The sequence below is a fragment of the Aotus nancymaae genome, unplaced genomic scaffold (assembly GCF_030222135.1).
Source record: "Aotus nancymaae isolate 86718 unplaced genomic scaffold, 86718_ANA_hifiasm-v0.15.2.pri h1tg000011l, whole genome shotgun sequence".
NCBI classification, from domain to species: Eukaryota; Metazoa; Chordata; class Mammalia; order Primates; family Aotidae; genus Aotus; species Aotus nancymaae.
In genome coordinates this window covers 78,492,939-78,520,534 of record NW_026988422.1, presented here as the reverse complement: position 1 = coordinate 78,520,534, position 27,596 = coordinate 78,492,939, and the positions used below count along the sequence as shown (strand labels likewise).

At 46.2% G+C, this 27,596-nt stretch overlaps 1 protein-coding gene across 2 annotated transcripts in view; it reads left to right on the top strand.

Moving 5' to 3' along the window:
• Nucleotides 1-27,596, top strand: part of CLMN (calmin) — a 123,421-nt gene that overhangs the window by 92,971 nt on the left and 2,854 nt on the right. For both annotated transcript variants that reach the window (XM_021666527.2, XM_021666528.2), the window contains exons 4-11: nucleotides 1,527-1,610; nucleotides 5,947-6,039; nucleotides 7,932-8,128; nucleotides 10,413-10,606; nucleotides 12,118-12,200; nucleotides 17,142-18,770; nucleotides 25,242-25,438; nucleotides 27,358-27,418. In XM_021666527.2, the coding sequence (XP_021522202.2) occupies nucleotides 1,527-1,610; nucleotides 5,947-6,039; nucleotides 7,932-8,128; nucleotides 10,413-10,606; nucleotides 12,118-12,200; nucleotides 17,142-18,770; nucleotides 25,242-25,438; nucleotides 27,358-27,418 (2,538 nt within the window). The remainder of the gene's footprint in view (nucleotides 1-1,526; nucleotides 1,611-5,946; nucleotides 6,040-7,931; nucleotides 8,129-10,412; nucleotides 10,607-12,117; nucleotides 12,201-17,141; nucleotides 18,771-25,241; nucleotides 25,439-27,357; nucleotides 27,419-27,596) is intronic.

Below are 27,596 nucleotides of genomic sequence, written 5' to 3'. Positions count from 1 at the left end.
CATTTCACCTTGGACACGAGCCAGACTTCTCCGTGTTGCATGCATCTGCTGTGTGCAGATTGGCCCTTTTTCTCCTCTTCACAGACAGCAGGATTTTTCAGCCTTGGCACTGTCGACATTTGGGTCAGATGGTTTCTTGTTGTGGTAAGATGTCCTGTGCATTGCAGGACATCTAGTATCTAACTGCTAAATGCCAGCATCACCCCGGGGTGTGACAGCCAGCCATCTCCCAGACATGGTGAAATGTTCCTCGAGGGGGCAACCTGATCCAGTCCAGAATGTAGGAGTGTGAAGGTTGGGAAAACCTGCTCTGGAGTCCAGTGTTTGATTTGGACTTGGCAACCCATCGTGCCCAACACAGAGGTGCCGCAGTGGGGTCACCCCTCTACCAAACCGTAGCTCAGCCAGCACAGAGTGTCCTGGGTCTGTCCTTCACTGTAGGTCTACAGTCAAGAGTCCCTGCTTCTCTTCTCAGATGTAATGTAGCTGCTATCTTACCAGGCTTCTTAACTCTCCCCCACTTTGCTTTCCTAGTGGCAAAACAGGAGATAAAATTTATCAGCGGCACTCACAGAGGGCTAGGCAATGTTATGTGATGAATTCTCAACAGCATTTGGTTTCTTGGAGGGACGTGCCATGAGCATGGTCTCCAAAAGACTCCATGAAGAAGTGCCTTCTGGTCCCTTGTTTGTACTCCCAGCAACACAGGCTCCCCACTCTATTGCCAGAGCCCGGGTCACCAGCTGCTGTGTCCCTGGTGGGCCTCCATGGGGAGTCTTTGATTCTGGAGCCCAGCCAAGAACAGGCCTCCACTTCCCCATGAGCATGGCCTGGCACTTCACAGCTGGTAGAACTGACCCACTGGTTTGCCTCGAAATGCCATCTTCCTCCAACCTGGAGGAGCGTCGATGCGCTTTGATTCGGGTTAAGTTGACTGTGATGGCAGTCCTGGTATGTAGAGTTAATGTTGTCAGAGTTTTAGCTTCTGCAGACATCCTTCTCTCTTTCTCTCTTTCGACCTGGGATAACTGTCCACAAACCTCTTGGCTAGAAAACAGAAACATCTGCCACCATTGGGGAGGACCTTGGCTGGATGATTTAGCAGCTGAGCGGTGATGCTGACAGCTCATGCTCCCTGCCCTAACAAAAGCAGCAGTTCAGAGAAGGGAACATGTGACTGAGGGTCTCAGGAGAAGGGAGGAATCTAACAAGCCAGGAGCTGGGTCCCAGAGAAAAAATTTGACAAATTTGTCCCTCGTCAGCTCACTTCAGTTCCCCCACTCACCAACTTCAGTGAGTTAAATCCCAAGTACTGTAAATAAGGCCAACTTCGAGAGCCCTCTGATGTCACATTTGTACGTCCTGAGAGGTACCTGGGTTTGGATGCATTCCAGGTGGGTTTTAGCTGTGAGCGCCTAACTTTGTCTTGAAATTCATGTGAAAAAAGTGAAGCACACCCAGCAGCAGCGCTGGGCATTGTGAAGTGCCTGCGTGGGTTGAATGTGCTTGTTTGTTCTGTTTTATAGCTGCACGAATACAAGTGTTCATCGCATCGTATTTTTCGGTTGAACAACATAGCGAAAGCACTCAAGTTTTTGGAAGACAGCAATGTAAGTGTTTGAAGCGCATGCTGCTAACACAAGCTTGTCCTGTCAGGAACAGGATGTCATCTGAAGTTCAGTGCTGGTCACAAGAGAAGCGTGAGACCTGAGCTAAAATGGTCAAATTCAACTAAGCTTAAATTTCATAGAAATCACTTAGATGACCCCTCCGTTAGGAACATAGTCCCTGACTCCATGCCCACCAGTTCGCGTCCATCAGGATTCAAACTCTGATGGATGGTCAGTCGAAAGGCAGAGCAGCTGACTGACTCTCAGATATTTAGAATTTAGTTCATGCTTTCTTCTTCATTTCCCTTAATAAGAGTATGGCGAGCATGTCCAAGTGTAAAACTTTCTCTTGGAACTTAGAATATGGGAGAAAAGGGGGAATAGGGAGGCTAAATGAGCCAGGGAAAAAAGTTATAAAATTCTCCCTTTTTTGATGTAACTTTCTAGACTCTGATGAGCTTTTCCTGTGGCTGGAACTCTGCCCCATGTTCTTCGCACATGGGAAGGGTTGACTCATCAGGGATGGAGTTTCATCGCCCCTCTTTCATTAGGTTTCACCAATCAGTCCGTGTTAAAACAAAACCCAGCTTGCCCAACACACTGGCACACATACTGAGATTTTATCATAAAGTGGGATTCATTTGGGGTTCTTCATAGTAATAGAAGCTGAACTCAGCTGATTTAAGCAGAAAAGGAATTTACTGAAAAGATACTGAGTAGCCACAGAATGACTTGAAAGACTAAGGAATCAGGGACAGAACCCTTGCCAGGCACCAGGACCACCGCAGAGCCCCCTGAAGGGGCGGTGGGACATGACCCCACTGCCCTGCCCCTGGAGCCTCAGGGCAGCCCCACCACCGCCTGCAGAAGGAGCTCTCTCTGCTTCGTGGTCATCTCAGCATCACAGGTTTGCTTTCAGCAACCATTTGGGTCACATTTACTAAGGGTCATTTGTGGGCCTGGGACTGCTCAGCGTTGGGGACAGACAGCTACTTTAGAGACTCATCTGTGCCTTCAAGATGCTTAGGGTCGGCTGGAAGAGACCTCACATGGACAGCACACTGCATGTCGCACCAGGGGCATGAAGAAGAGGGACGATCCTGCAGAGGTGAAAACAAACAGCTGAGTGCGGGAAGGACTAGCCTACGAACAGGTGTGGCAATGAGGAAGTGCAGTGCGGAGGCTTGGGGACGCCTGACCTCCTGTCATCCATCTGTCGTATTTTCCAAACTGCTCGCAGTAGCTGCCTGAAAGTCAATGAACATTAAAGCCTCCGCCCCCCCTACTTTTTCAAGCAATGGTAAATATTACAAATATGGGCATCCTATGTCAGCTTGGCGCCCCATGGGACCCCATTGGCCAGGCAGGTAAGACAAGTGAACGGCCCAGTGGGAAGGCAAGCCCGGGGGAGCAAGCCAGGTGGAAAGGAGCATTTCAGATGCAGTCTCTATCCCATTCCCAGAATCCACAAAATAGTGGGCCCTCGCTGGTCACTTCTTGTCCCATTGTCTCAGCTCACTGTCCTCAACAGGCTAAAACGGCTCTACTGAGCCAAAGCAGTGCCCAGAACTGGGTGATGGATGCCAGGCAGCAGCCAGGTCCTCTTTGCTCCAGGATTCAGATGATGTTAGGTGCTGTGACTGACCCGTGTCCTCCCCCTCTCCCTTGCAATCACATACCACAGAGCACAGTATTTATGCCCACGTCAGAGATGGGCTGCCCCACAGGACCAGCTCTATGACATGCAAGTTACTCAGCTTTTCTGAGCCCGAACTTCTTCATCTCTAAAATGGGTATATTGTAAACACTAAAGAAACTCACCTGTGAAAAGCACTCTCCATTCTCAGGATGGCCATTGTCACTCACCAGGCCCCTGAGTGATAACTGTGATCCCACCTTCTCCCACCTGTAGAGGGAGAGGGGATCTTTCCATAAACCAGGTGGTCCACTTGTTTTCAGTCTGGCAAAACCAGCTGAGTTAAGAGGAAGAAGAGGAGGAAGACATTGTCCCTGAAGCTCTTGACTGAAGTCTAGCTGTTAACGTTTTTATTCACCACCAAAAACAAAATGGTGGCTGGGTACCCAAGCCACGGTCTTTGGAAATACCTGCTCCTTGGGGCCTTGGACCACCTGCAATCACCACCTTCCCTCAGCCCAGTTCTCTGAACCTCATGGTCAGGAGGGTACTTTCTTTACATGGCCCTCCCAAGAGCCAGCGGCCCCCTGCTCAGCCCTGCCCTTCCCCTCTTAGGGTGGTGCACTGTGGTGTTTATGGCACCCCTACAAGGCAGCTCTGTCTCCTCACTTTGAAGCCTCATTTTAGAGGGCCACAGCTGTCATTTGCCATTTGGGCTTCCTCCAGCTGAGAGGGAAAGCCGGGGTGATCACGTTGACTAGCGTCTTTGATTCCCCTGGACTGGAATGTGCTGAGTAAGCCACAGAAACAGAAGATGCTGTCAGAGCAGTGGCTTCGGAGACAAGCAGGCGAGTTCTCGCGCGTGATCCATCCTGCAGGACGTGCGCTCGTGATGAATGCAGACGCAGTATTGAACCTGAATTTGATTGACTGTGTTATTCACAGGATTGACAACTTCCTTCCTGGCCTCCAACCTACCAGTGATGAGCCTGTGTTGTCTGAATTATATTCCTGGCATCTGCCCTCAAAACAAACTGCAGCCAGGGAACCCAGAAGTCTCCCTTGATTAGGCAAGCCCAGGCCGAACTGATTGGTGTTGTTGAAAACCCATGATGAACTGATAGGATCAGAGACCCATGTCAGACAGTTTAAAAAGCCATGAGGGGAAGAGAGAGAGGAAAGAAATAGAGGAGAAAGAAAAAGGTTTTGTATGAGGTGCTCTCTTCAAGTTCTCTTTCCTGAGTCTACCAGGCAGAATTTTGCAGTGTGGATCTGATAGTGTATCCTGACTATTTCTCCTCTCTTCCTCCTGAAGAATGACTTTTGCTTTATTAAGGGTTGTTAAGAAAGAAGAAAAAAAATGTGACAGACACCAGTATGGCCTGCAAAGCCTTAAATATTTCCTCTCTGGTCCTTTTCAGAGAGGTCTGCAGAGCCCCGATCTGTTTCCAGTACTGAGATTTTGTTTGTGGAATGAACTGATGACTTAGGGCAGCGATCCTCAAACCCGAGCATGCACCAGAATCAACTGGCACACTTGTTAAAATGCAGATTGCTGGGCTTACCCACAGTTTCTGATTCTGTAGGCATAGGGGAGAATGTGCATTTCTAACATGGGGGGCCCACATGATGCAGATGCTGCTGGTCCAGATTCCGGGTTGGCCTTAGGGATTTACCAAGAGCATCATTCTGTGGTCAGAACATAAGTACATAAGACCCTCAGGGTTTCTGCAAGAGGCGCATTTTAACTAATCAGTGGGATATTTTCTAATGGTGCAGAAACCCTGGGTATAAACCTTATCCCAGCACACGATTTCTAATTAGCAGTGAGCTCATCCACCCACAGTCCATGATTGCTGACATCGGTGCTCTGTGTTTGTTCCAAGGACTTGCTAAATCCAAGCGTGGTGGTGTTTGTGTAGCAGACAGACCTACTGGGCATTTTCCAATCTCTCTTGGAAAAGAATGACTGAAACCTTACCAGCTGTATGGCACTGGGCATGTTATATTTTACCTCTCTGAAATTTCCTCACCTGAACTGGAGGGACAGTAGAAGTACCCACTGATATGGTTTGGCTGTGTCCCCACCCAAATCTCATTTTGAATTGTAGCTCCCGTAATTCTCATGCGTCGTGGGAGGGACCTGGTGGGAGGTAATTTGAATCATGGGAGCAGGTCTTTCCTGTGCTGTTCTCATGATAGTGAATAAGTCTCCCAGGATCTGATGGTTTTATAAAGGGGAGTTCCCCTGCACATGTTCTCTTGCCTGCCGCCATGTAAGACGTGCCTTGCTTCCCCTTCACCCTCCACCATGATTATGAGACCTCCCTGGCCATATGGAACTGTGAGTCCATTAAACCCCTTTCCTTTATAAATGACCCGGTCTCAGGTAGTATCTTTTCAGCAACATGAGAATGGACTAATACACCTACATGATAGGGTTATTGTGAGTATAAACTGAGTAAATATTTGTAAGGAGTTTAGAATAAAGACTGCACCTGGTAAGTGCAAGTGCTATGTATGTGTTAATTAAATACACTTTTGCATGCTGAGTGTCCCTGAGAATGGCAGGGCAAGTAAGAAAAACAGGCTCCTGAAAACACACACACACACACACACACACACAGAGAGAACCAGAAAATAACATGTGTTATCCTCCCTGGACACCCCCCTTTAAGTTCATAACTTCCTTCCCTCCAGGTTAAACTGGTTAGCATCGATGCAGCAGAAATAGCAGATGGCAACCCTTCTTTGGTTCTTGGACTGATATGGAACATAATCCTCTTCTTCCAGGTAAGATCATTTCCTTTCCAAAACACACAGTCATGATCTTGTGTCTGCTGAGCAGTGGCAGAAGAGAGTGGGGCCAGATCAGGGGAGGCAGTGAGGTTTAATTTATGGCAGATTTTATGTTTTCTACTCACTGAAAAAGCACTAGAAGAATCTGGTTGCTGAAGTGTTTGAGTCCCTGTGATTTTAAAAGTGGTGTGAGTTCTCTAGAAGAGAATATCCATCCTCTTGGGACTGGAAGAGTTAAATATTTACTTCAAAACATAACTTTTTTCTAAAATGTCACAAGAACTGGAGAAATCACTCCTGACCAAAAATGGAACTTGGTAAGACTTTCCTACAATCACTCAGTGCTCCTTAAAGATGATGAAAGAGCTTGCACTAAAGATGCCTGAGGAAGAAGGCTAGCAGGCGAGATCTTATTGTTCCATTCTTTGCAACTTCAGCCTCTAATTGGAAATGCACATTTCATAGAGGAAGAACTGGATCTGTGGTTGGAGTAGGAAGATGTCATTTTAAATTGTGCTCAAGTTCATTTCCCTGTCAGGAGGACAGAGCTGGTATATCATTTTCTAAAGCCCACTCTCTTTAGCAATAGAAACTCATGGTTCACTGTTTGATTACCCTCCCAAGAGTGAAAGTGATCCACACAGGCATGATTTACTTGGGATTTTTGACTCAGTGCCTGCATTTCAGAGAAGCATGAGCACAAACAAGGTCTGGAGACAATAGTTCCTGTTTTGGGTGAACCCTGAACTTAAAAAAAAAAAAAAAAAAAAAGGACTGTCTCTCTGTTTCAGTTTCCATGTCTGTGAAATGGGAGCAGTGGTCATATGCAGTGAGCATCAAAAGAAGCTATGTGGGCTGGGCACAGTGACTCACACCTATGATCCCAGAACTTTGAGAGGCCATGGCAGCAGGGTCACTTGAGCCCAGGAATTTGACATCAGCCCTGGAAACAGCAAGACCCTGTCTCTATAAAAAATAAAGAAAATTAGCCGGGCACATTGGTGTGTGCCTGTAGTCCCAGCTACTTGGAAGGCTGAGTTTGGAGGATTGCTTGAGCCTGAGAGTTCAAGGCTATATTGAGACATGATCTTGCCACTACACTCCCGCCTGGGTGACAGAATGAGATCCTGTCTAAAAAAGAAAAGAAGCCGCCACCATGTGTTACATATATGCTTCAATTACTGCTATCTGTTATTAGACTTCCTCAGAGATTCTGGAAACATCCTAAAGATGTGTTAAAAGACTGGGGAGTGGAGTGAGGAAATCTTCCTGGAAAAAGTGACACCAGAGCTGGCTTTTGAAGGATGAGTAGGATAGGAATGCACTAGACCTCCTACTCATCCTTCAAACTAAGTTAGACTTAACCTACTGTGTGTGTGAATTGCCTGAGGGTGGTATTGAAACAGACTCTGATTCCAGTAGCTCTGGGGTAGCGCCTAGGGTCTGCATATCTTACGGAAGTCTTCAAGAGAGGAATTCACTGATGGAGGGAAGGTACATCGAGGCAGCAAGGGCAGGATGAGCAGAGGTAGTGGGGCTTGAAAGAGCGCAGTGTGGGAGTGATGGGTGGTGAGAGGAAAGGGGTGGTGGAGTCAGGTCAGGAAGACCTTGTGTGAAGTGGTGGCTGGAGCTGGAGAGACTTCAGGAAAAGATGGTCCTCCCTGTAGAGTATAATTACGTGTACCACAAGCCACATGAAACGGTCATGCCATCACAAGTACTGCCTGTCCCTGCTACAGCCATCAGAAAGGTTTTCTCTGCATTCAGAGAACCAATTCTGCATGAGCTGGTCCCTCCAGCCATGGTCCCTGTGGCCCCAACCTGACAAGGGGCTTGCTGGGAGGGTGGGTCTGTTGCTGGGGTCTGAAATGCCATTTTCCTTCCAGATTAAGGAGCTCACAGGCAACCTCAGCAGAAACTCTCCATCTTCCAGCCTGTCCCCTGGCTCAGGGGGCACAGACTCAGACTCATCCTTCCCACCCACACCCACCGCAGAGAGAGAGAGGAGTGTGGCCATATCGGTGAAAGACCAGAGGAAGGCCATCAAGGCCCTGTTGGCATGGGTGCAGAGAAAAACGAGAAAGTAAGCTGCAGCCCCCTCTCCCCGCTCCACTTCATTTAATTAGCTGCTTTCAGGCAGAGGAGAAGAGAATTAGTATTTATTAAGGTGCCAGTTATGTATGTGCCCATTGCTTCCTATAGAATGTCAGAACAGGAAACGCTGCATTTTTTTCTGGTTTTGCAGTACACACAAAATGCAGTTTGCAGAAAGTTTGGTTGCACAAAGCTGATGAGAAGATTTGAATACAGATCAGAGGGGCTTTCATCATGCTGTTTCCCAAAATGGGCCTGTCTCTTGGATTCTAATGACTTGTACACATTTAAGCTTCAGGGTATCTTCCAGAGTCTATACCTACTTTAAAAATAGTAATAATAGGCTTGGTGCAGTGGCTCACACCTGTAATCCCAGCACTTTGGGAGGCTGAGGTGGACGGATCACCTGACGTTGGGAGTTCGAGACCAGCCTGACAACATGGAGAAATGTCGTCTCTACTGAAAATGTAAAAATTAGCCAGGAATGGTGGCACATCCCTGTAATCCCAGCTACTCAGGAGGCTAAGGCAGGAGAATCGCTTAAACCCAGGAGGCGGAGATTGCAGTGAGCTGAGATTGTGCCGTTGCACTCCAGCCTGGGCAAAAAAAAAAAAAAAAAACAACGTAATAATAAAGGCTGTAAGATCTGATCTTCCAAAATTGAGACAGGTGAACTGGAGCAAAGTTCTGGCTGTGTTTCACCCTACACCAGCAGCTGAGTGATTTTAGCCATTTTGTATCAGGCCTTTTTACCAGAAGCAGGCCCACAGCCCCTGGGCCATGGGCCCACATGTCTGGAAACCAAACCGACATGGGGCTGCCCCAGCTTCTCAGCATACAGATTGGTTGAGAACCTGGTGAATCATTTACCTTTCCAAGCCCCAACTGCAGATGGTAACCTATCACTCACTGCCTTCCAGGACAGTTAGGTGAAATGGAATAAAATCCATGAAAGCTCCTTGCACAGTGCCAGCCCATATTAAGCACTTCACAGACATTGATTCCTTCCTCCCCTGTGTGTGTGGAAATAAAAGGAGGAAAAGAGTTTGGATCTTTAGAGTTTTGATTGAGAGATCAAGCATGGTAGATTGAAATTGACAAATGTGAACAACCATTAAATGTTGTTTACATACAAATCAACCAAAAAACAGTTCATTGCCAGGAGTTAGGATAGAAGGAGGGTGTGACCATAAGGGAGAGAAGTGTCTTGGGGTGATGGGACAGTTCTGTTTCTCTATTGTGGTGGTTACATGAATCTGTGCACCACCCCCATGAAAACTGGCACCCATGAAAACATGAAATTCAAATGCAGTCTGTAGCTTACTTAGTAATTGTCTTGGACCATGTTGGTGTTCTGGTTTGGATGACACACCCTGGCAGCATACAATGCTGTCACTGGAGGAAGCAGGGGGAAGAACAGGGACTCTGTACTGTGTTTGCAACTTCTTTTGGGTCTTAAAGGATTTCTAAATAAAAAGATGTTTGGGCTTTGTTTTCTGGTTTTTTAAGAGAGTTCATTGACCACAGTTGAGAGATTGGTGGAGTCTCAGGATGGATTCTAAAGGAAATCAGTGTCTGGCAGGATTCTCTCCTCTTTCGTTCTTCACTTTTACTTTTAAAAATTTAGGTAGCCTCCATTCAACAAAGTAGAATGAAAGCTCGTCTGCCCCTGCTTACAAAATGATTCTTGTATTTCTGTTACTGATAATAGCAGCTGTCATTTAGTGAGTGGGTTTTGTGGGCTCCCAACGTGGCATATTAGATTGAGCCTATGACATGGCCCTTCTTCTGGGGCCAGGTTCGGCTTTCCCCACAAAAGCCCCAGCAAGTTCAGTGTGTGGAGTTTGAGGCTCAGAGAGGTAGGTGACTTGCCCAAGGCCACGGCACTAGAGGCATAGAGGGGACAGCTGAAGTACAAACTTGTGTCTTTCTGGCTCCATTTATATGGCACCACACATTCTTGTTGTTTTCAACGTCACTGATACAAGGAGTGGTCTATACAGTTGGTCCTTTATGTGTCTGGAAATCGGGGAATGCAGGGTCCTCTTTTGCCTCTTGGTGTAATGTATACCCTCCTATTCCATTTGGCTGGAAATGGAAATGTGCATGGTTCAGGGCAGCTCTCCCAGGCTCAGGGACCAAGGCATCTTTACCTGGCGAGGCTGGCAGCTCTGCCCCACTCAGAAACCAACGCGGCTGCTGCATGCCGACCTTGCACCTTTGAGTTTGTTTACTCACCTGCATCCTGGCCACTGCTGCTGTTTCTCCTTCAGGTATGGCGTGGCAGTACAGGACTTTGCGGGCAGCTGGAGGAGTGGACTGGCTTTCCTGGCAGTGATCAAGGCCATTGACCCCAGCCTGGTGGATATGAAACAGGCCCTGGAAAATTCCACACGAGAAAATCTCGAGAAGGCTTTCAGCATCGCACAGGATGCCCTGCACATCCCCAGGCTCCTGGAGCCAGAAGGTAGCAGTGGTCCTCTCTCTTTCTTTCTGGTCATTTTTATTACACGTGTACCACTTGCTGTTCCATGTAGAAAATTTGGAAAATACAGAAAAATCTAATGAAGGAGATTTTGTCCCCTATATTTCTACCACTCAGATCATATGGATATTTTTTCAATATTTTATATACATCTAATTATATTTTTACATAATTGCTATCATTCACTGCCTGTATAATTTTGCACTTTTTTACTTAATATTATGTCATAAGTATTTTACATACTATTATTATTATTATTATTATTTTTTTTTAAGACGGAGTTTCGCTCTTGTTACCCAGGCTGGAATGCAATGGCGCGACCTCGGCTCACCGCAACCTCCGCCTCCTGGGATCAGGCAATTCTCCTGCCTCAGCCTCCTGAGTAGCTGGGATTACAGGCACACGCCACCATGCCCAGCTAATTTTTTGTATTTTTAGTAGAGATGGGGTTTTACCATGTTGACCAGGATGGTCTCGCTCTCTTGACCTCGTGATCCACCCGCCTCGGCCTCCCAAAGTGCTGGGATTACAGGCTTGAGCCACCGCGCCCGGCCCACATACTATTATTATATATTTTTATTGGCTGCATAATACTTCATCTAGTGGGCACACTAAAATGTATTTAGCAGCTGGGCATGGTGGCTCATGCCTGTAATCTCAGCACTTTGGGAGGCCAAGGCGGGTGGATCACCTGAGGTCAGGAGTTTGAGATCAGCCTGACCAACATGGCGAAACCCCATCTCTACTAATAATACAAAATTAGCCGGGTGTGGTCGCACTGTCTGTAATCCCAGCTACTCGGGAGGCTGAGGCAGGAGAATTGCTTGAACCCGGGAGGTGGAGATTGCAGTGAGCTGAGATCGTGCCACTGCACACTAGCCTGGGTGACAGAGCCAGACTCTGTCTCAAAAAAAAAAAAAAAATGTACTTAGCTCTTCCACTACTGGTAGACATTGAGGTGGTTTCTGAAATATTTCCTTTTATATGTAACAGTGCAGTGAACATCTTAATAAGGCTCAACGTGCATCCCAGATTATTTTCTTAAAGACCAGATTTCATTAGCAGAATGACAGAGGAGGAAAGTCCACTCCTGTTTAAGGGGTTTGGCTATCTCTGTCAAGTTGCCTTCCACGTGGGTCAGGCTAACACAGGACTCCCGGTACCATATGTAGGCTGCCTGGTTCACCATCCTTGCCCATGGAGCCAGCAGTGAGCTGGTTGCTTACTGTGGCAGGGACTAAAACAGCAAAGAAGAAGGGACAGAATTTTGGGAATAAGAAGTCCTAGATTCTATATCCTTCCTTCTCTGTTCATCTGCCAGCTGTGAGATTTCAAATGATTCACCCTCTTTGAGCCCAAAGTTCCTCAAGTGAAAAATAAAAAGAAAAAACCCTCAATGATCTGTGGGTTTCTTCACCATTAGGCATGCAGGGAAATTATTGAAAACGTATGTGTCTGTATCTCCTGCTAATCCCTGTGTCTCTTCTTGACAGACATCATGGTTGACACGCCGGACGAGCAGTCTATCATGACTTACGTGGCACAGTTTCTAGAACGTTTTCCGGAGTTGGAAGCTGTATGTTTGCTTTTCTTACCTTTAATTCAGAAACCGTACATTTCCATTTGCTGGCCATCAGACGAAGCAGGGACTTGGGCAGCGCTGGTCTCTGTAACCAGCCGTCATAATCGCCAGTTGCTCTCAAGTCCCTTGAGCACGTCCTTACCACATTTTAACTTCGGAAGGATAGTAGTCCCCCCTCATATGCAGGGGATACAGTTCAAGACCCCCAGTCGATGCTTGAAACCTTGGATAATACCGAACCCTATATTTACCATTTTTTTCCTATACATACGTACCTATGATAAAGTTTAATTTATAAATTAGGCACAGAAAGATATTAACAACAACTAATAGTTACATAGAACAGTTATAACCATGGGTCAACATTATTACTTTTGCACTTTGGAGCCATTATTAAGTAAAATAAGGGTTACGTGAACACAAGCACTTCGATATCATGACGGCTGATCTCTGATCATCCAGACAGCTACTGACTGAGCGTAGATGGCGTGGATGTGCTAGACAAAGGAACAAGTCAAGGCCCAGGCAGGACAGAGCAGGATGGTGAGAGATTTCATCCCACTACTCAGAACAGCATGCCATTTGAAACTTCGGAATTATTTCTGGAATTTTCCATTTAATATTTTCAGACCACAGTTGACCATGGGTGACTGAAGCCTTGGAAAGCAAAACCTCAGATAAGGAGGGAGCTACTATATATGTAACTTGCGTTAAGTTTCAAAGCAGGATGGAAACTGATGCCTCTCACAAACCTCTTCCCATGACAAACTTTATTAAGATTATAAAAGATGCTCACTTACAAAAACGATCTGCTTCTTGATTTTTCAGATGTCAGATGGAACATGTTAGCATCTACCAGATTTTTATCAGTGTTAAAAATCATAAAAGACACTGATCATTGAAAAGCCTGCCTTTTTATTTTCAGAATTCCAGATTATACTTAGTGACAGATTTTTTTGGGGGCACAGAATCAGACCTTTTAGAAGCTGTCCGGGCCCCATGGAACTCCCACCCAACCCGTGTGCAGCCCTGAAATGGTAATAATAATGACAGCGACGACAGACTCTTCTTGAATCCATTAGTAATTGACTGAACCCCTGCCCCTGGCTTAGGGAACTCAAAAATAAACTAGATTTTAAATAAACTGAGGTCCCTGGCCTTGAGGAGCTTTGTTCTAATAAAGGAAACAGTCATAAGTCAGGAAAAACATAACTTCGGGTAGTTAGGAGTACCAGACAGAAGAAAAGAAAGCATAAAGAATTAAAGGATGCTTGCAGGAGAGGGGGGCTGCTTTTCTAGCTGGCTGCCTTGCCCCAGAGTCTTTGGGCTGCCTGCCATTCCTGCAATCCAGCATGGCTCAGTATCATAATCCTCTTTTTATAGATGAAAATGAGAGTCTCAAAGAGGCTTAAAGACCTCTCCACAGTCACTCAGCTACCAAGAACAGAGCTGGGGTTTGGCCCTTCTGTGGTTCCAAGGTTTAGGCTCTTGGTTCCCTTACAACATGCAGCTGAAACTGGGGCTCTGTTTTGTACAGAAGAGTTTCCCAGGATCCTCCGTGCTGTGGCTTTCATCCTGGCCCCCACCCGTGTGTGTTGACTGCTGGTCCCTGCACCACATATGGACCCCTTACAGGGCGCTTTGGAAGCAGGAATTTCTGGGCTGGATGGCCAGTTCTCCACTTGGAGCTGTGTGAGCTCAGGCTGGTGACTTGACCTCTCTGATACACGTCTGTATTGAATGTGTATCTATTGAGTGTGTGTCACCTGCAAGATGGAAATATGACCACATTTCAAGATTATGTGAAGAATAAACAGTTATGTGAAGTACCTAGTACTGTGCCTGGAACAACAGTGGATGTTTAGCAAATAATGAAGACTTGGTCAATGGGTATAAAGTTAGAGTTACATAGGGTGAATCAGGTCTGGTGTTCTATTGCACGGCATGATGACTATAGTTAATAATGTAAACGGTGGCTCACGTCTATAATCCCAATACCTTGGGAGGCTGAAGCAGGAGCATTGCTTGAGCCCAGGGGTGAAAGACCAGCCTGGGCAACAAAGCAAGACCCCGTCTCTACAAAAAAGAAAGAAAGAATAATGCACTGTGTATTTCAAGAGAAGATTTTAACTGTTTCACTACAAAGAAATGATAAATATTTGAGGGGACGAATATATGGATTTCTCAGATTTGATTATTTTACAATGTATACATGTTTTAAAACATCACATTATACTCCATACATGTATACAATTATTATTTGTCAACTAAAAAGTTAAACATAGAAGAAAGGGATCTAGCCCTGAGAATACCTTGATTTTAATCCATTGAAACCTGTTTTCGATTTCCGATGTCCAAAATCATAACAAATTTTTGTTGTTTTAAGCAAAAAAATGGAAAAAAAAGTAGTGATTATTATTTTGCATTTCAGTTTTCGTGGCCTGTTTCTGAGTTTTGAAATACTAGGCATCGGGGCTTTCATTAGCCCTAAACTCTTAATCTGTAGGCAGAGTTTGAAATCAACTAAAACATACAGTATTTGCCTGAGTCAAAGCCACAGCTAGGATTCAGCAAATCTGACAGTGATCTCCGCAATGCTGAGGTCAGAAACTGCGGATGGGAAAAGATTGAGCCAGAAATAATACCTGGAGAAAGTCACCCTGGTTCACAGAACATGGTGCATTACTGCAGAACAATCTATTTGCATCTCCAAGGGAATACAGATGAGAATTCACAGCTTATCCAGACACACAGTGAATGCTCCTAACAATTCTGCTGAGTTAGTTCATTTCAGTAAACATTTGTGGGGCCCTGACCATGTACCAGACATTGTTATTAGCTTTATGGCCCAGCACATGGTTTCTTTTGGTAAATGTGCCATATGAATTTGAAAAGAAAGTCTCTTATGCAGTTAAATAATTGGTGTTGTTTAGTACGCTGTTAATATGTTAATATGTTATTCTAATAGTCTATATATACTGATTTTTTCTGCTTTCCTGTTCAATTAATATAGGAGAGAAATGTTAAAAAAAAAAACTATGATTGTGAATTTATTTCTCCTCTTAGTTCTGCCAGTTTTTGTTTTATACATGTTGATGCTATGCTGTTAAATGCATAGACACTTATGGTTTATTATATCTTCCTGATGACTTGATTGCTTTATTTTTATGAAATTTCTCTCTGTCTTGAAGTGTGCTTTGTCTGATATGAATATAGCCATAGCAGCTTTATTTTCATTTTTTAAAAAAATTTTATTTTATTTTATTTGAGTGTCTTGCATTGGAAAGCAGCTTTCTTATGATTAGTGTTTATGTGATATCTTTTTTCCCTTCAGTGTATGTATACTTATATTTAAAGTATGTCTCTTGTAAACAGTATACAGTTGGGTCTTGTTTTGTATTCATTCTGGCAAGCTCTGTCATTTAATCAGTGTGTTTTTCATATGTTTATATAGGTTTAATCTACCATCTTGCTTATTGTTTTCCATTGGTCTGATCTGTTCTATGCTCCATTGTTCTTCCTTCTTAACTTTTTTTGGATTATTCAAGAATTTTTTTGGTGTGCATTTATCTCCTTTATTGGTTTTTTAACCACATCACCTTATTTTACCTTTGAATCAAAAATATCTGTGTAGCTGTTCTAGTGATAATACTCATCTTTAACATATATTAGCTTACCTTAAATTAACATACTACCTTGATATATTAAAATTCATTATGGATTAAAATCAATGCATATTTTACATATTTTATATATATCACATTTACAGTTTTACTCACCTCATCTCCATTTCTTTTGCTACTATATTGTCATTTACTTTGCGTCTACATATGTTTTAATCCTCAATACCTTGTTATTATTTTTTTGCTTTAAATAGCTAGTCGGATTTTTAAGAAAACTTTGAAGTAGTTTTTTATATTGACCATATATTTACCATTTCAAGTACTGTTCATTCCTTCCTTTAGGCTTTATGTCTGAGATTGTGTTCTTTGAACCTGAAGAATTATTACTTTGTATTTCTTATAGCATAGATTAGTTATTCTAGAGTCTTTGCTTGCAAATTCTAACTTGGGATCATACATGAGTCTATTTCTAATGATTATTTTTTCTCTTGATTATGGATTTCGTTTTGCTGCCTATTCATGTCTTGTAATTATTTTATGTCAAACTTGGTATATAAAAGAACAATAGAGGTTGAAGTAGATGTCATTTTTTTTCCCCTCAGGAAATAGAGCTCTTTCCCAAACAAGTGTATAAGATGAGGAGCTGTCATTTTGATCATATCAGAGTTGATAGGAGCTATGTTGCAGTTTAATTTCTTCCCTCTGGTTTTAAATGATTTGAGGCTGCAGTCAATTCACTCTATCAGTGCATTGGGAGCCAATCACTGCAGTACCTCAAGTCATTTTCTGCTTTTTAGCCCTGCCCCCAGCTGGCTCTCACACAGCGTAATTCCCCATGTGGGCTAATTAGTATATGACAAGAATTGTTTTTGTGTTTGGAGCCCTTCCAGATCCAGTCTCTCATACCAGCCCACACAATCAATAAAGAGTTGGCTGACTTGCCTTATCTCGGGTGGATTAGCTCCTCTCCAAGTCCATACCCAGACCAGACAGCATGGTCCTCAAGTATGAAGTGGCTGACAATCTCTGCTCACTTTAGAAGAGGTTGTCCTTCTTTAGAGCTTGGTTTTTTGAGATTCCTTACATCCATAGCTTTTTAAAAACATGATACCTTACATTTTTATTTATCTGATGTTTTCTATTTCAGCAGGAATGAAAGTCTTCTCTAACTATTTACATCTTAATTAGAACACTTCGCATTAGTTTTGAAGTGGCTTTTTCTATTTTTGTTTGTGTTTTGAGAGCGGTAGATATAGGTTGTACTTAAACCCTCTTATTCATGTTGCTGTTTTTTTTGTTTTTTTTTTTGTAGGAAGATATTTTCGATTCAGATAAAGAAGTTCCTATCGAATCCACTTTTGTTCGTATCAAAGAAACTCCTTCTGAACAGGAGAGCAAAATCCTCGTTCTGAATGAAAATGGGGAGCACACCTACACTATTAACCATGAAACCAGCCACCCACCACCCTCCAAAGTCTTTGTCTGTGACAAGCCTGAGAACATGAAGGAATTCCGCCTGGATGGTATTTCCAGCCATGCACTGTCAGACAGTTCCACTGAGTTCGTGCACCAGATCATCGACCAGGTCCTGCAAGGGGGCCCAGGTAACACCAGCGACATCAGTGAGCTATCTCCAGAAACCTCCATTTTGTCATCCAGAAAGGAGAGCCAGAGGTCCAACTCTTTGCCAATCAAGAAAACAGTTCACTTTGAGGCCGACACCGGCAAGGATGCTTCCTGCAGTAAGGACCTGTCCCTTCACTTTGAAGGGAGCCCAAGAGTGGCAAAGGAACCACTGATGGAGGATGGACACCTCTTGGCAGTTGAGGTTGCTGAGGAAAAGGAATGGAAACAGGAATCCTCGAAGATTCCAGAATCCTTCTCTGACAAGGTCCCTGGTGATGTTTTTTTTGTGGAGGGCACGATCAATAATTCTCAGTCTTCTTCCTCCTATAATGGCGCTTTAGAGAGTACAGCCAGCCACGATGAAGAAAGTCACTCTCTTTCACCCCCAGGAGAGAATACTGTGATGGCCAATTCCATGGAGATCAAGGTTAATCTGATGACTGTAGAACCTCTGGATGAGGGAGACTATTTTGAAGCCATCCCATTAAAAGCCTCGAAATTTAACAGCAACCTAATAGATTTTGCTTCTACCAGCCAGGCTTTCAACAAAGTTCCTTCACCTCATGAGACAAAACCTGATGAGGATGATGAGGCTTTTGAGAATTATGCTGAAAAACTCGGTAAAAAGAGTACTAAATCTGCTCACGAAGAGAAAGATTCGCCAGAGCCTCAAGTTAAGTCCGACAAACATGAAGCTCACCAGGACTCCGGAGAAGAAGCTGAAGGCTGTCCTTTGGCCCCAGAAGAGACACCAACAGATAAAAAACCAGAGGTATATGAGAAGGCCAAGGGCAAGTCCATCCGTCCTCATGATGAGGAAGAGGGAGAAGACGATGACCTCCAGGGTGTGGGCGAGGAATTATCTTCTAGCCCCTCAAGCAGCAGTGTCAGCCTGGAGACCCTTGGGAGCCACAGTGAAGAAGGCCTGGATTTCAAGCCCTCCCCACCCATCTCAAAGGTTTCTGTCATTCCCCATGACCTCTTCTATTTCCCGCACTACGAGGTTCCCCTGGCTGCAGTTTTGGAGGCTTATGCAGAAGACCCAGAGGATGTAAAAAATGAGGAAATGGATCTCGAAGGTCCAGAGGGTTGTATGCAAGACCTGGACTCCAGGGAGGAGGAGGCCGATGGCTCTCAGAGCAGCTGCAGTTCCTCGGCGCCAGGCGAGTGCCTCCCCAGTGCCAGCGACCAGGTGCTGTATAGCAACAGGGATGGTGGGAGTACCACACCAGCCTCGGAACCTGCTCCTCTGGCCCCCCATGAGGACCACCAACAAAGGGAGACCAAAGAGAGTGACCCCATGGACAGCCACCAGGTACTTGACCGTGGGATTTGGGAACCCAGGGCCCTGCCTGGGAGACTTGGCAGTTCTTTGTCTGAAGCTCAGCTTCTTGCTCTATAAAATAGCGATGAGGGGGCTTCCCATGGGACTCCCACGGTAAAAAATTCAAAGAGGCATCTACTGTGAGGCTCAGGCAAATGCAGGGTTGGCACCCAAGGGTGAGCACCTCCTGAAATCCTGCACTGGGCACCTCACTGGCTTTCCCCCAGGCCTGGCCCAACTCACAGGGATGCTCTGAGGATCAAGTGAGGTCACCTTTGAGGGTCCAGCAGAGTAGAAGCAGAAATGATTTCAAAAGCAGTCATTGTTGCAGGGCAAGTGTTGAAAACATTGTTGCATACTATGCTCCGTGCTGGGCGGTGGGATCAGAAGAGCGCATCTCCCCTTATCCTGTTTACACACCGGTTTCTAACACAGAAACCAAGGACTGGTGCCCAACAGGCAAAAATCCTTTAAAAATTGAAAAAGCTCACCATCACTGATCATTAGAGAAATGCAAATCAAAACCACAATGAGATTCCATCTCACGCCAGTCAGAATGGCGATTATTAAAAAGTCAGGAAACAATAGATGCTGGTGAGGCTGTGGAGAAATAGAAACTCTTTTACACCATTGGTGGGATTGTAAATTAGTTCAACCATTGTGGAAAACAGTGTGGTGATTCCTTAATCTGATTTCAGAACCAGAACTACCACTTGACCCAGCAATCCCATTACTAGGTATATACCCAGAGGAATATAAATCATTATTCTGTAAAGATACATGCACACATATGTTTATTGCAGCACTATCTACAATAGGCAAGACATGTAACCAACCCAAATGCCCATCAGTGATAGACTGGCTAAAGAAAATGTAGTACAACGCAGCCATAAAAAGTAATGAGTCCATAACCTTTGCAGGGACATGGATGGAGCTGGAAGCCATCATTCTCAGCAGACTAACAGAGGAACAGAAAACCAAACAGCACATGTTCTCACTCATAAGTGGGAGTTGAACAATGAGAACACATAGACATAGGGAAGGGAACGTCGCGTACCAGGAACATAAGTTCCCGTATCCCAGAACTTAAAGTAAAATAAAATTTAAAAAAACTAAAAATCAAAAAGGAAAAAGGCCAATAAAGGAAGACAGAAACAAACAAAAAGTCCTTTAAAAATCAAGGCTGCAGGCCGGGTGCAATGGCTCACACCTGTAATCCCAGCACTCTGGGAGACCAAAGCTGGCAGCTCACGATGTCAGGATATCAAGGCCATCCTGGTCAACATGGTGAAACTCAGTCTCTACTGAAAATACAAAAATTAGCCAGGCGTGGTGGCGCACCTGTAGACCCGGCTACTCAGGAGGCTGAGGCAGGAGAATCACTTGAACCCAGAAGGTGGAGGCTGCAGTGAGCCGAGATTGCTCTACTGCACCCCAGCCTGGGTAGCAGAGTGAGACTGTCTCAAAAAAAAAAAAAAAAAAAAATTAAGGCTGGAGTCAGCTTTCTTGACCCCATCGCCCTGGTACTGAGAATAGTGTATCAACGGCTGGGTACTGCAGCCAGGGAACCTCACAGTGCTGGAAATAAAAGAGGTCGTGGGGAATAATGGACACCTTTGAGAGGGGTGGGGAGGGCTTGAAAGCCAGTCCTTCTTCGCTGTGACTCCCAGGGGTCTCTAGCTGACATGGCTGCTTGGGGTTTGGAAGATAATTATCCCAAGCTTCAGCATCATGCAATATACCCACGTAACAAACTTGCACATGTATCCCCGAATCCAAAATAAAACTTGAAAAACAAAGAAGGAATAACCACTAACATAGGCATTCGAAAGTTAAAAAAAAATAGCTATGGTAGCTAACATCTAGCATGAGCTTAGTGAATGCTAGCTGGTTCTTCTGCAGCAACTCGGGAGAAACAGAGGAAGCCTCGTGTTTGACTCGTCTTGATTTGTAAAGGACTTTTGCCTGTTGGGCACTAATCTTTGGTTTCTGTGGTTTGAAGTGGGTGCATAAACAGGATAAGGGGACATGCACTCTTCTGAGCTTGAGCAGCTGGTCACATTCTTATCTGCCACTTGTGTTCCCACTTCATCTGGCCCAGCAGCTCACGAAGGGCCACTGGAGTGATGGGGGAAGGGGTGTATGGGCCTGACCTGATGGGGAGGTTCCTCCTGCAGATGCCACGTTAGTAAGTGCTGCTCCCTCTGCAGCACTGGGGATCCAGGAGGTGAGACCCAAACCACATTGGCCATGCCCTGCTGGATACAATGCACACAGGGCACACAGGGCACCCAGAGCAAGACAGCCAGGGAGGAGAAGGACCTGGGCTCAGCCTCTCCAGCCTCCCGATGAACTCACCTGCTTACTCATCCAACCCCATGGAAAGCGATGCATTTGGCACTGCCAGGAGGATAAAGAAGGAAAATCCTGCCTTCAGTGTCTAATGCAGGAGACAGAGTCCCCAGTAACAGTACTGTGAGAGTATGCGGCCTCAATCATAAGAGATGGGGCCAGGAAAGGGATTCAGGGGTTCAACAGAAGGAGGCTCCCACCCAGATCCAGAAAGGCTGCATGGCGGTTTGGGGGTGACTAGAACTGGGGAGGGAATTCTGCGTGGAGGGACTTAGGGTGGAGGTCCCCTAAGCACAGGAGCAGGGTGGGAAAGTGACCAGCTATTTCAGATTGCATTGGCTCTACCTCTACCTCAGACCCTTCCCCCGTCTCTCACTGTCCCTCCTCCTGGCTCAGCTTGCAGAGGGATGACCCTAACACACAAGTCTCATTGTATCACTTCCTGACTCCTGTCTCCAGGATAAAGTCTCAATTTCTTAGCATGAAGTCCAAGACTCCTCTCTCTAACCTGGCCACCCACCCCTCTCTGTATCCCTCCCCTCCAGCCAAGCCAGCATCCTCCCAGGCCCCCAGGCATCCAGGATCTCCTCTGCCTCCAGGCGTGATTGGGTTGGTCCCACCATCTGGGCAAGCAGTTATTCACTCTTCAAAGCCCAATGCAAATGGCACTTCCTCCCAGAAGCCCTCCCCGCTCCCCCCTAGGCAGAGCCATGGCTTCCTCTCTATAGCTGATCATATTTTTGACAATCTCTCCTTGAGTGCTTACCCGATTTCCCTGGGTTTTGTTTTTCTCTCCCGTGGGCATTGGTGTATTGATCTTTGGATGCTAGAGACCAGCACGGGGCCTGACAGGGCTTACCAATGTAGGGGACAAAGGTTTATTACACAGTGGTTTTGGGGACATACAGCAAATGTAAGGTAAATGAACCACTGAGATACATGACAGCACTCTAGCTCGTCAGGGCCCAGTGAGGGGCCCAAAGGACCAGGGCAGCTTGGAGGATTGAGAGAGCCTTGCACCCTGCGGGAGCTATAAAAAAAGTTGGGTTTGAGGAGCCTTTTTCAAGTTTAAGTTTATTGATAGTTGAGTAGTTGGCGTGCATGAGTCGGGTAGAAAGACCTAGAGGATCAGTTGAGCCAATAACGAGAATAAGGGAAATTAATATCAGGGATCACGTTCATCCTAAAAGACTCCTAGGATTTTAGACTGACCGGAGTGGGAGGCTGGTTTTATTCAGTTTGCCAAGCCTGAGCAATGGGGAATGGCTGCCTAAGCCCTAGGAGGAGCAGCATTCTCAGGCTGAGGGCCTCGTGGGCGGGGCTGTGCACTCCGTGTTGCCAACCATGGAATGGATGGGAAGAGGCTGGGTGGTTCTGCAGGTGCTAGGGACCTCGCCTGCCATCTTCCCCTCTCCCCCAGGGAGAGGAACCCAGTCCCTCACTCGCTCCCGCCACCTGCTGTGCGCTGACTTCTCTGGAGCCAGCCCCACCGCCATGCAGCTGCTTCCTGCAGGAGACCATGAAAATGCAGCAGGGCTAGAAATATCCTCCAGTGAGATCTGGCCGTGTTGTCCCCAGGCTGAGGGGCAACACAACTGGGGCCACAATCTGTTAGGGCCAGAAAGCTCTTTCAGGACAAAAAGAGGACTGAGTGGGTGGTGGGGAGAGAGCTCGAGTTGCATCTCAGCCCTTCTGTTCTTTAAAATGATGAATTAGTGGCTTGCATCCTCCCTCCTGGCCTGTTGGATGTGGCCCGTGAAAATACAAAAGTGGCAGTTTGTTCTCGTATGCTTTCCTTCCAGCAATTGCCAAAAGCAGACAGTGTACGCGCCAGCACTTGGACAGGTGATTGGGGTGTGGTTGAAAGAGCCCTGGGTTGGAATCGTAGAATCAGGAGATCTAGATTTGAACTCCATCTCACATTGGATCTCACACTCCCTGTGTGCAGTGTGGGAATGAAATCAACACCATCTGCCTCACTTGGCTCTGGTCTGCTGCCTCACCTGCCCAGCTAGCACTGCCCACTGACTCCGAGCGCACCTTGCAATTTGCTCCCAGTGCAGCTCTTGCCTCAATCCGTGCGGGTGAGCGTAGGGAGAGGGTACAACCCATTTGATGAGGAGCCCAAGACCACAGGTGAGGTCTGGGAGTCTTGCCGCCTGGCAGACAAGGAGACGGAATGGAGCATTTCTCTGATACCTTGCCTTTCTTTAAAAATAGAAAAATAAGAAAGAGGCTGGGCGAAGTGGCTCATGCCTGTAATCCCTGCACTTTGGGAGACCGAGGTGGGTAGATCACCTGAGGTCAGGAGTTCAAGACCAGCCTGGCCAAGATGGTGAAACCCTGTCTCTACTAAAAATACAAAAATTAGCTGGGCATGGTGGCAGGTGCCTGTAATCCCAGCTACTTGGGAGGCTGAGGCAGAAGAATTGCTTGAACCCAGGAGGTGGAGGTTGCAGTGAGCTGAGATCGTGCCACTGCACTCCAGCCTGGAAGACAAGAGCAAGACTCCATCTCAAAAAAAAAAAAGAAAGAAAGATGTTTTCCCAGTCAAAGAGACTAGAAAATGGCAAGTTTTTCTTCTGGTCTTGAAAAAATAAGCCCTCTGCTAATTTCACCTTTCAGAAATGGTAGCATTTGACTGTTTATGAGGGCTGCAGGTGAGACTGTCATTTCAGATTGCTGAGTGCAGTTTTTCATTCCTGCCTAGAGCTTTGTTCTCCTGGGGCACAATGGCCCGGCCACTTTAATGCTTATTCTGACACTTGTTAAACAGGTTCTTTCAGCCCCTAAAAGAATTATTAAGAGGTGGCTCCAACAATTATTAGGCTCCTGCATTTCACTCAGAAACCATGCTGATGGGTTTCAGAGTGCCTGGTGCAGACAGAGGTCAAGAATCTTCATTACCAAATAAATGCTAGACATGTTGCACCACTATCCACCTTTAGCCAAAAGCACAGTGAAGATGGCATCCTGGAAACTCTACACCCACCTGTGTGTGTGACTCCCCAAACCCATGGGCCATCTTTGTACCCCTGGCCCACCTAGCTGCCAGGATTGATTTCTTTAAGTGGATGATGGTTGTGAAGGATTCAACCACAGCTCACTGTAAGAGCCCTTTTCCTCCTCCCTCCCTCCCTCCTTCCTTCCTTCCTCTCTTTCTTTCCTTCCTTCTTCTTCCTCCTCTCCTTTTTTTTTCAGAGTCTTGCTTAGTCGACCAGGCTGGGGTGTAATGGCGCGATCTCACTGCAACCTCCGCCTCCCAGGTTCAAGTGATTATCCTGCCTCAGCCTCCTGAGTAGCTGGGACTACAGGCAGGTGCCACCACACCCAGCTAATTTTTGTATTTTTAGTAGAGAGGAGGGTTTCACCGTGTTAGCCAGGATGGTCTCAAACTCCTGACCTCCTGATCTGCCCACCTCAGCCTCCCAAAGTGCTGGATTACAGGCTTGAGCCATCATGCCCAGCCTCTCCTTATCTTTCTTCTTCTTCCTTCTCCTCCTTTTCCTCCTCCTCCTTCTCCTTCTTTCTTCATCTTCCTCCTCCTTTTTCCTTCTTCCTCCTCCTCCTCCTTTCTTCTTCTTCACAGGGTCTCACTCTCTCACGCAGGGCAGTGGCATGCTCACTGCAACCGCTACCTCCCAGCCTCAAGCAATCCTCCCACCTCAGCCTCCCAACTAGCTGGGACCACAGGGACCACCACAGCCAGCTAATTAGTGGCACTCTTTATAGGAAATCCTGTGGAATAGTGGGATGTGGGTCATAATTATTGTACCCATTTCACCAACAAAGAAACTGAGACTCGAAAAGATAACATCAGTCCCTGAAGGTCACAGAGCTGACTCAGCCAGGATTTGAAATCAGATATTGCTGACTCTAGAACCTATATTGTTTTAACTCCATCAATTTGTAGCATTTGAATTCTGTACCAGGGGTTGGAGTTGGGGTGGACTTGTCTCTCACGCAGGCGGTGCTGGATTCATGAAGAGGATCAAGAAGCAGGCAGAATTGGAAGGGACGCCCTGGCTGGGCCTGTGCAGCGCACTGTTGGGTGGTGTCATCTGATTTACGTTGCAGCATGACATACTGACGTGGATTTGGTTCTTTCAGTCCCAGGAATTCCCAAACCCGGAAAGCATAGCAAACCCCCTAGAAGAAAAGGTAACAAAAGAATCAATCAGCAGTAAAAAAAAGGAAAAAAGGAAACATGTGGACCACGTAGAAAGTTCGTTATTTATAGCACCTGGAACTGTTCAATCCTCATATGACCTAGAAGAAGACACTGGCGACCACAGAGTTCCTTCCAGGTATTTTATTAATCTCTTTTCACCCTTAAGATAGAGCCAGAGTTACAGAGTCGTTCCATTTAATTTCTGATTTGATGGGGTGGGAGGCGCAGGCGTGGTATTGGACAGCAAGGGAAATACAGCTTCATACACAACCCTCATTCTCTACACCTGGGTTCCCCCACCCGCCCTCGCCATTACCAGACCTCATAAGGAGTAGAATGGGAAGGGTGGGACGCTTGCCTTCTCTCCTCACTCTGCGAACCTTTGGGTGGAAGCTGGCAGTTAGCAGCGGATGACTGAACCATCGCTAGCCGTGGGGGTGAACACGGTAGACCTGGAGCCTCTGCTGGCTGCCTTCTGGCCCCCAGACAACTGCAGGTTGAACTTCAACTTATAAACATCTTAATGACTTCCAGCATATCCACCTTTCCACCAAGGAGATCTTTAATGTCTAGCACGTTGAAGCTGAACATCACATTAATATTGTGGCTTCTTCCACAATTTCCATTCCAAGGAAGTAGAGATGCTTTACTTCCCTTAGGAGAGGAAGGGAGCAGGGAGAATAATGAGATTTAACTGATCTACAGGAAGCTCATAACACGCACCTGCTGTCATTCCAAGGCCACCAGATGAGCCAGATTTGTCCCAAGAAAAATGTGTAACTGCTGAAAATCAGAAGACCCTGGTCTCTCCTCTCTTTCATCATCACAAGAGTAGTGTTTATCAGGCCCTTACTGTGCCCAGGCACTTTGCATTCATTTTCTCATTCATTCTCTCAGTCACCCCATAGGCACATTGGTGGGACGGTGCCTCATATGGCAGACAAAGAAGGTCAGGGGGCCAGGTGACTTTCCCAGCTTAGGAATGGCAGAGCTGGAGAGTTATGGACTCAGATGTGTGTGACTCCACATTCTGAGTCCACATTCTTTTTGTGCCCCCTTGTTGCCTGTGATGGTGTGAACAATGCTAGCTGCAACAGAAAAGTATTGAGATACGCATTTGGGGAGGGGCAGGGAGAAGCCCATACAGACAGAGCCGCAGGAGCTGCTGTCAGATGCCCGGCTTTTCACCTCCCTCCACCTTGCTTGCATGCCTGGACCTTGGAGAAACAGAGGCAGGGGAGGAGGGCCAAGGCACAACAGAAGGCCGCTGCCCACTTGGCCTGTGACTCCCAGCGTGCCTGTCCCTGCCCCTGGATATGACTGTCCAGCAGTCATCTATGATCTTAGCATGTCACAGGGCTCTGCTGTCAGTGCAGGTGACCACTTTGGCCAAACAGCCTAGGGGATTTGCCCAACCGCTCAGCTTCTCCCCAAGCAGATCCATTCTCAATGAATCCTTGAGCAGCCACTGTGCAATGGAGTCTGCTAGGCCTGGGGACTTCAGGAGAGAGAGAAAGAGGTCAGCCACAGGGCTGATTCAGGCAGGGCTCCATCCTTCAAGGAGATACGACGTCACCCTCCGTTCTGCTAGGACCAGATGGAACGTGAAGTGTGAGGCAGGTGTTCCCACTTGCACATTTTGGACCTCAGAGGCAGGTAGAGAAAGTCGGGGCAGCCTGGTCTAGGCCCAGGCCTGGCTAATTGCAGAGAACCTCTGGTGAGTCCCAAGACCTCAGGATATTAAGGAAAAGAGGTTGCTTCCTGCTCCAAATGCTATGATTTTTAAGAATATGTGGCTTGCTTTCTATTTAAAATCCTGACTTTGTTTTCTCTTGTAGATGAGGGCCCAATGTGTGTCACTAATACCCATCCTATTTGTAAGCACTCTCCAACCTGAGTAGGCACATTAGATAAAATCTCTCATTTCCGTCCCTGGGAGTGAAGTTGTCGCTTGCCTAAATCCATAGGTGGAAGCCCCAGGATGGGAGCAACCGTACAACTGAGCCATGAAGAGCTCTAGGTGGTATCAATTCAAAACGTGTGTTTGTTTTTCAGGACTAGTCACAGTGACTCCAGCATTTACATTCGACAACATACTGATAGGTCTTTGGAATCGGTTAGTATGTGAATTTCTTCTTTTCCCACACTGCCCCTGCTAATCAATTCCTTTCCATCCTTCCTCCTCCCCAGCCCAGAGCTTTGAAATTACTGACGTGCAACAGCTATACTTTTAGATAGAAGACAAGCAAATTAAGACCTTGTCATTAAGCACAGTCCAATCGGATGTCCGGTTT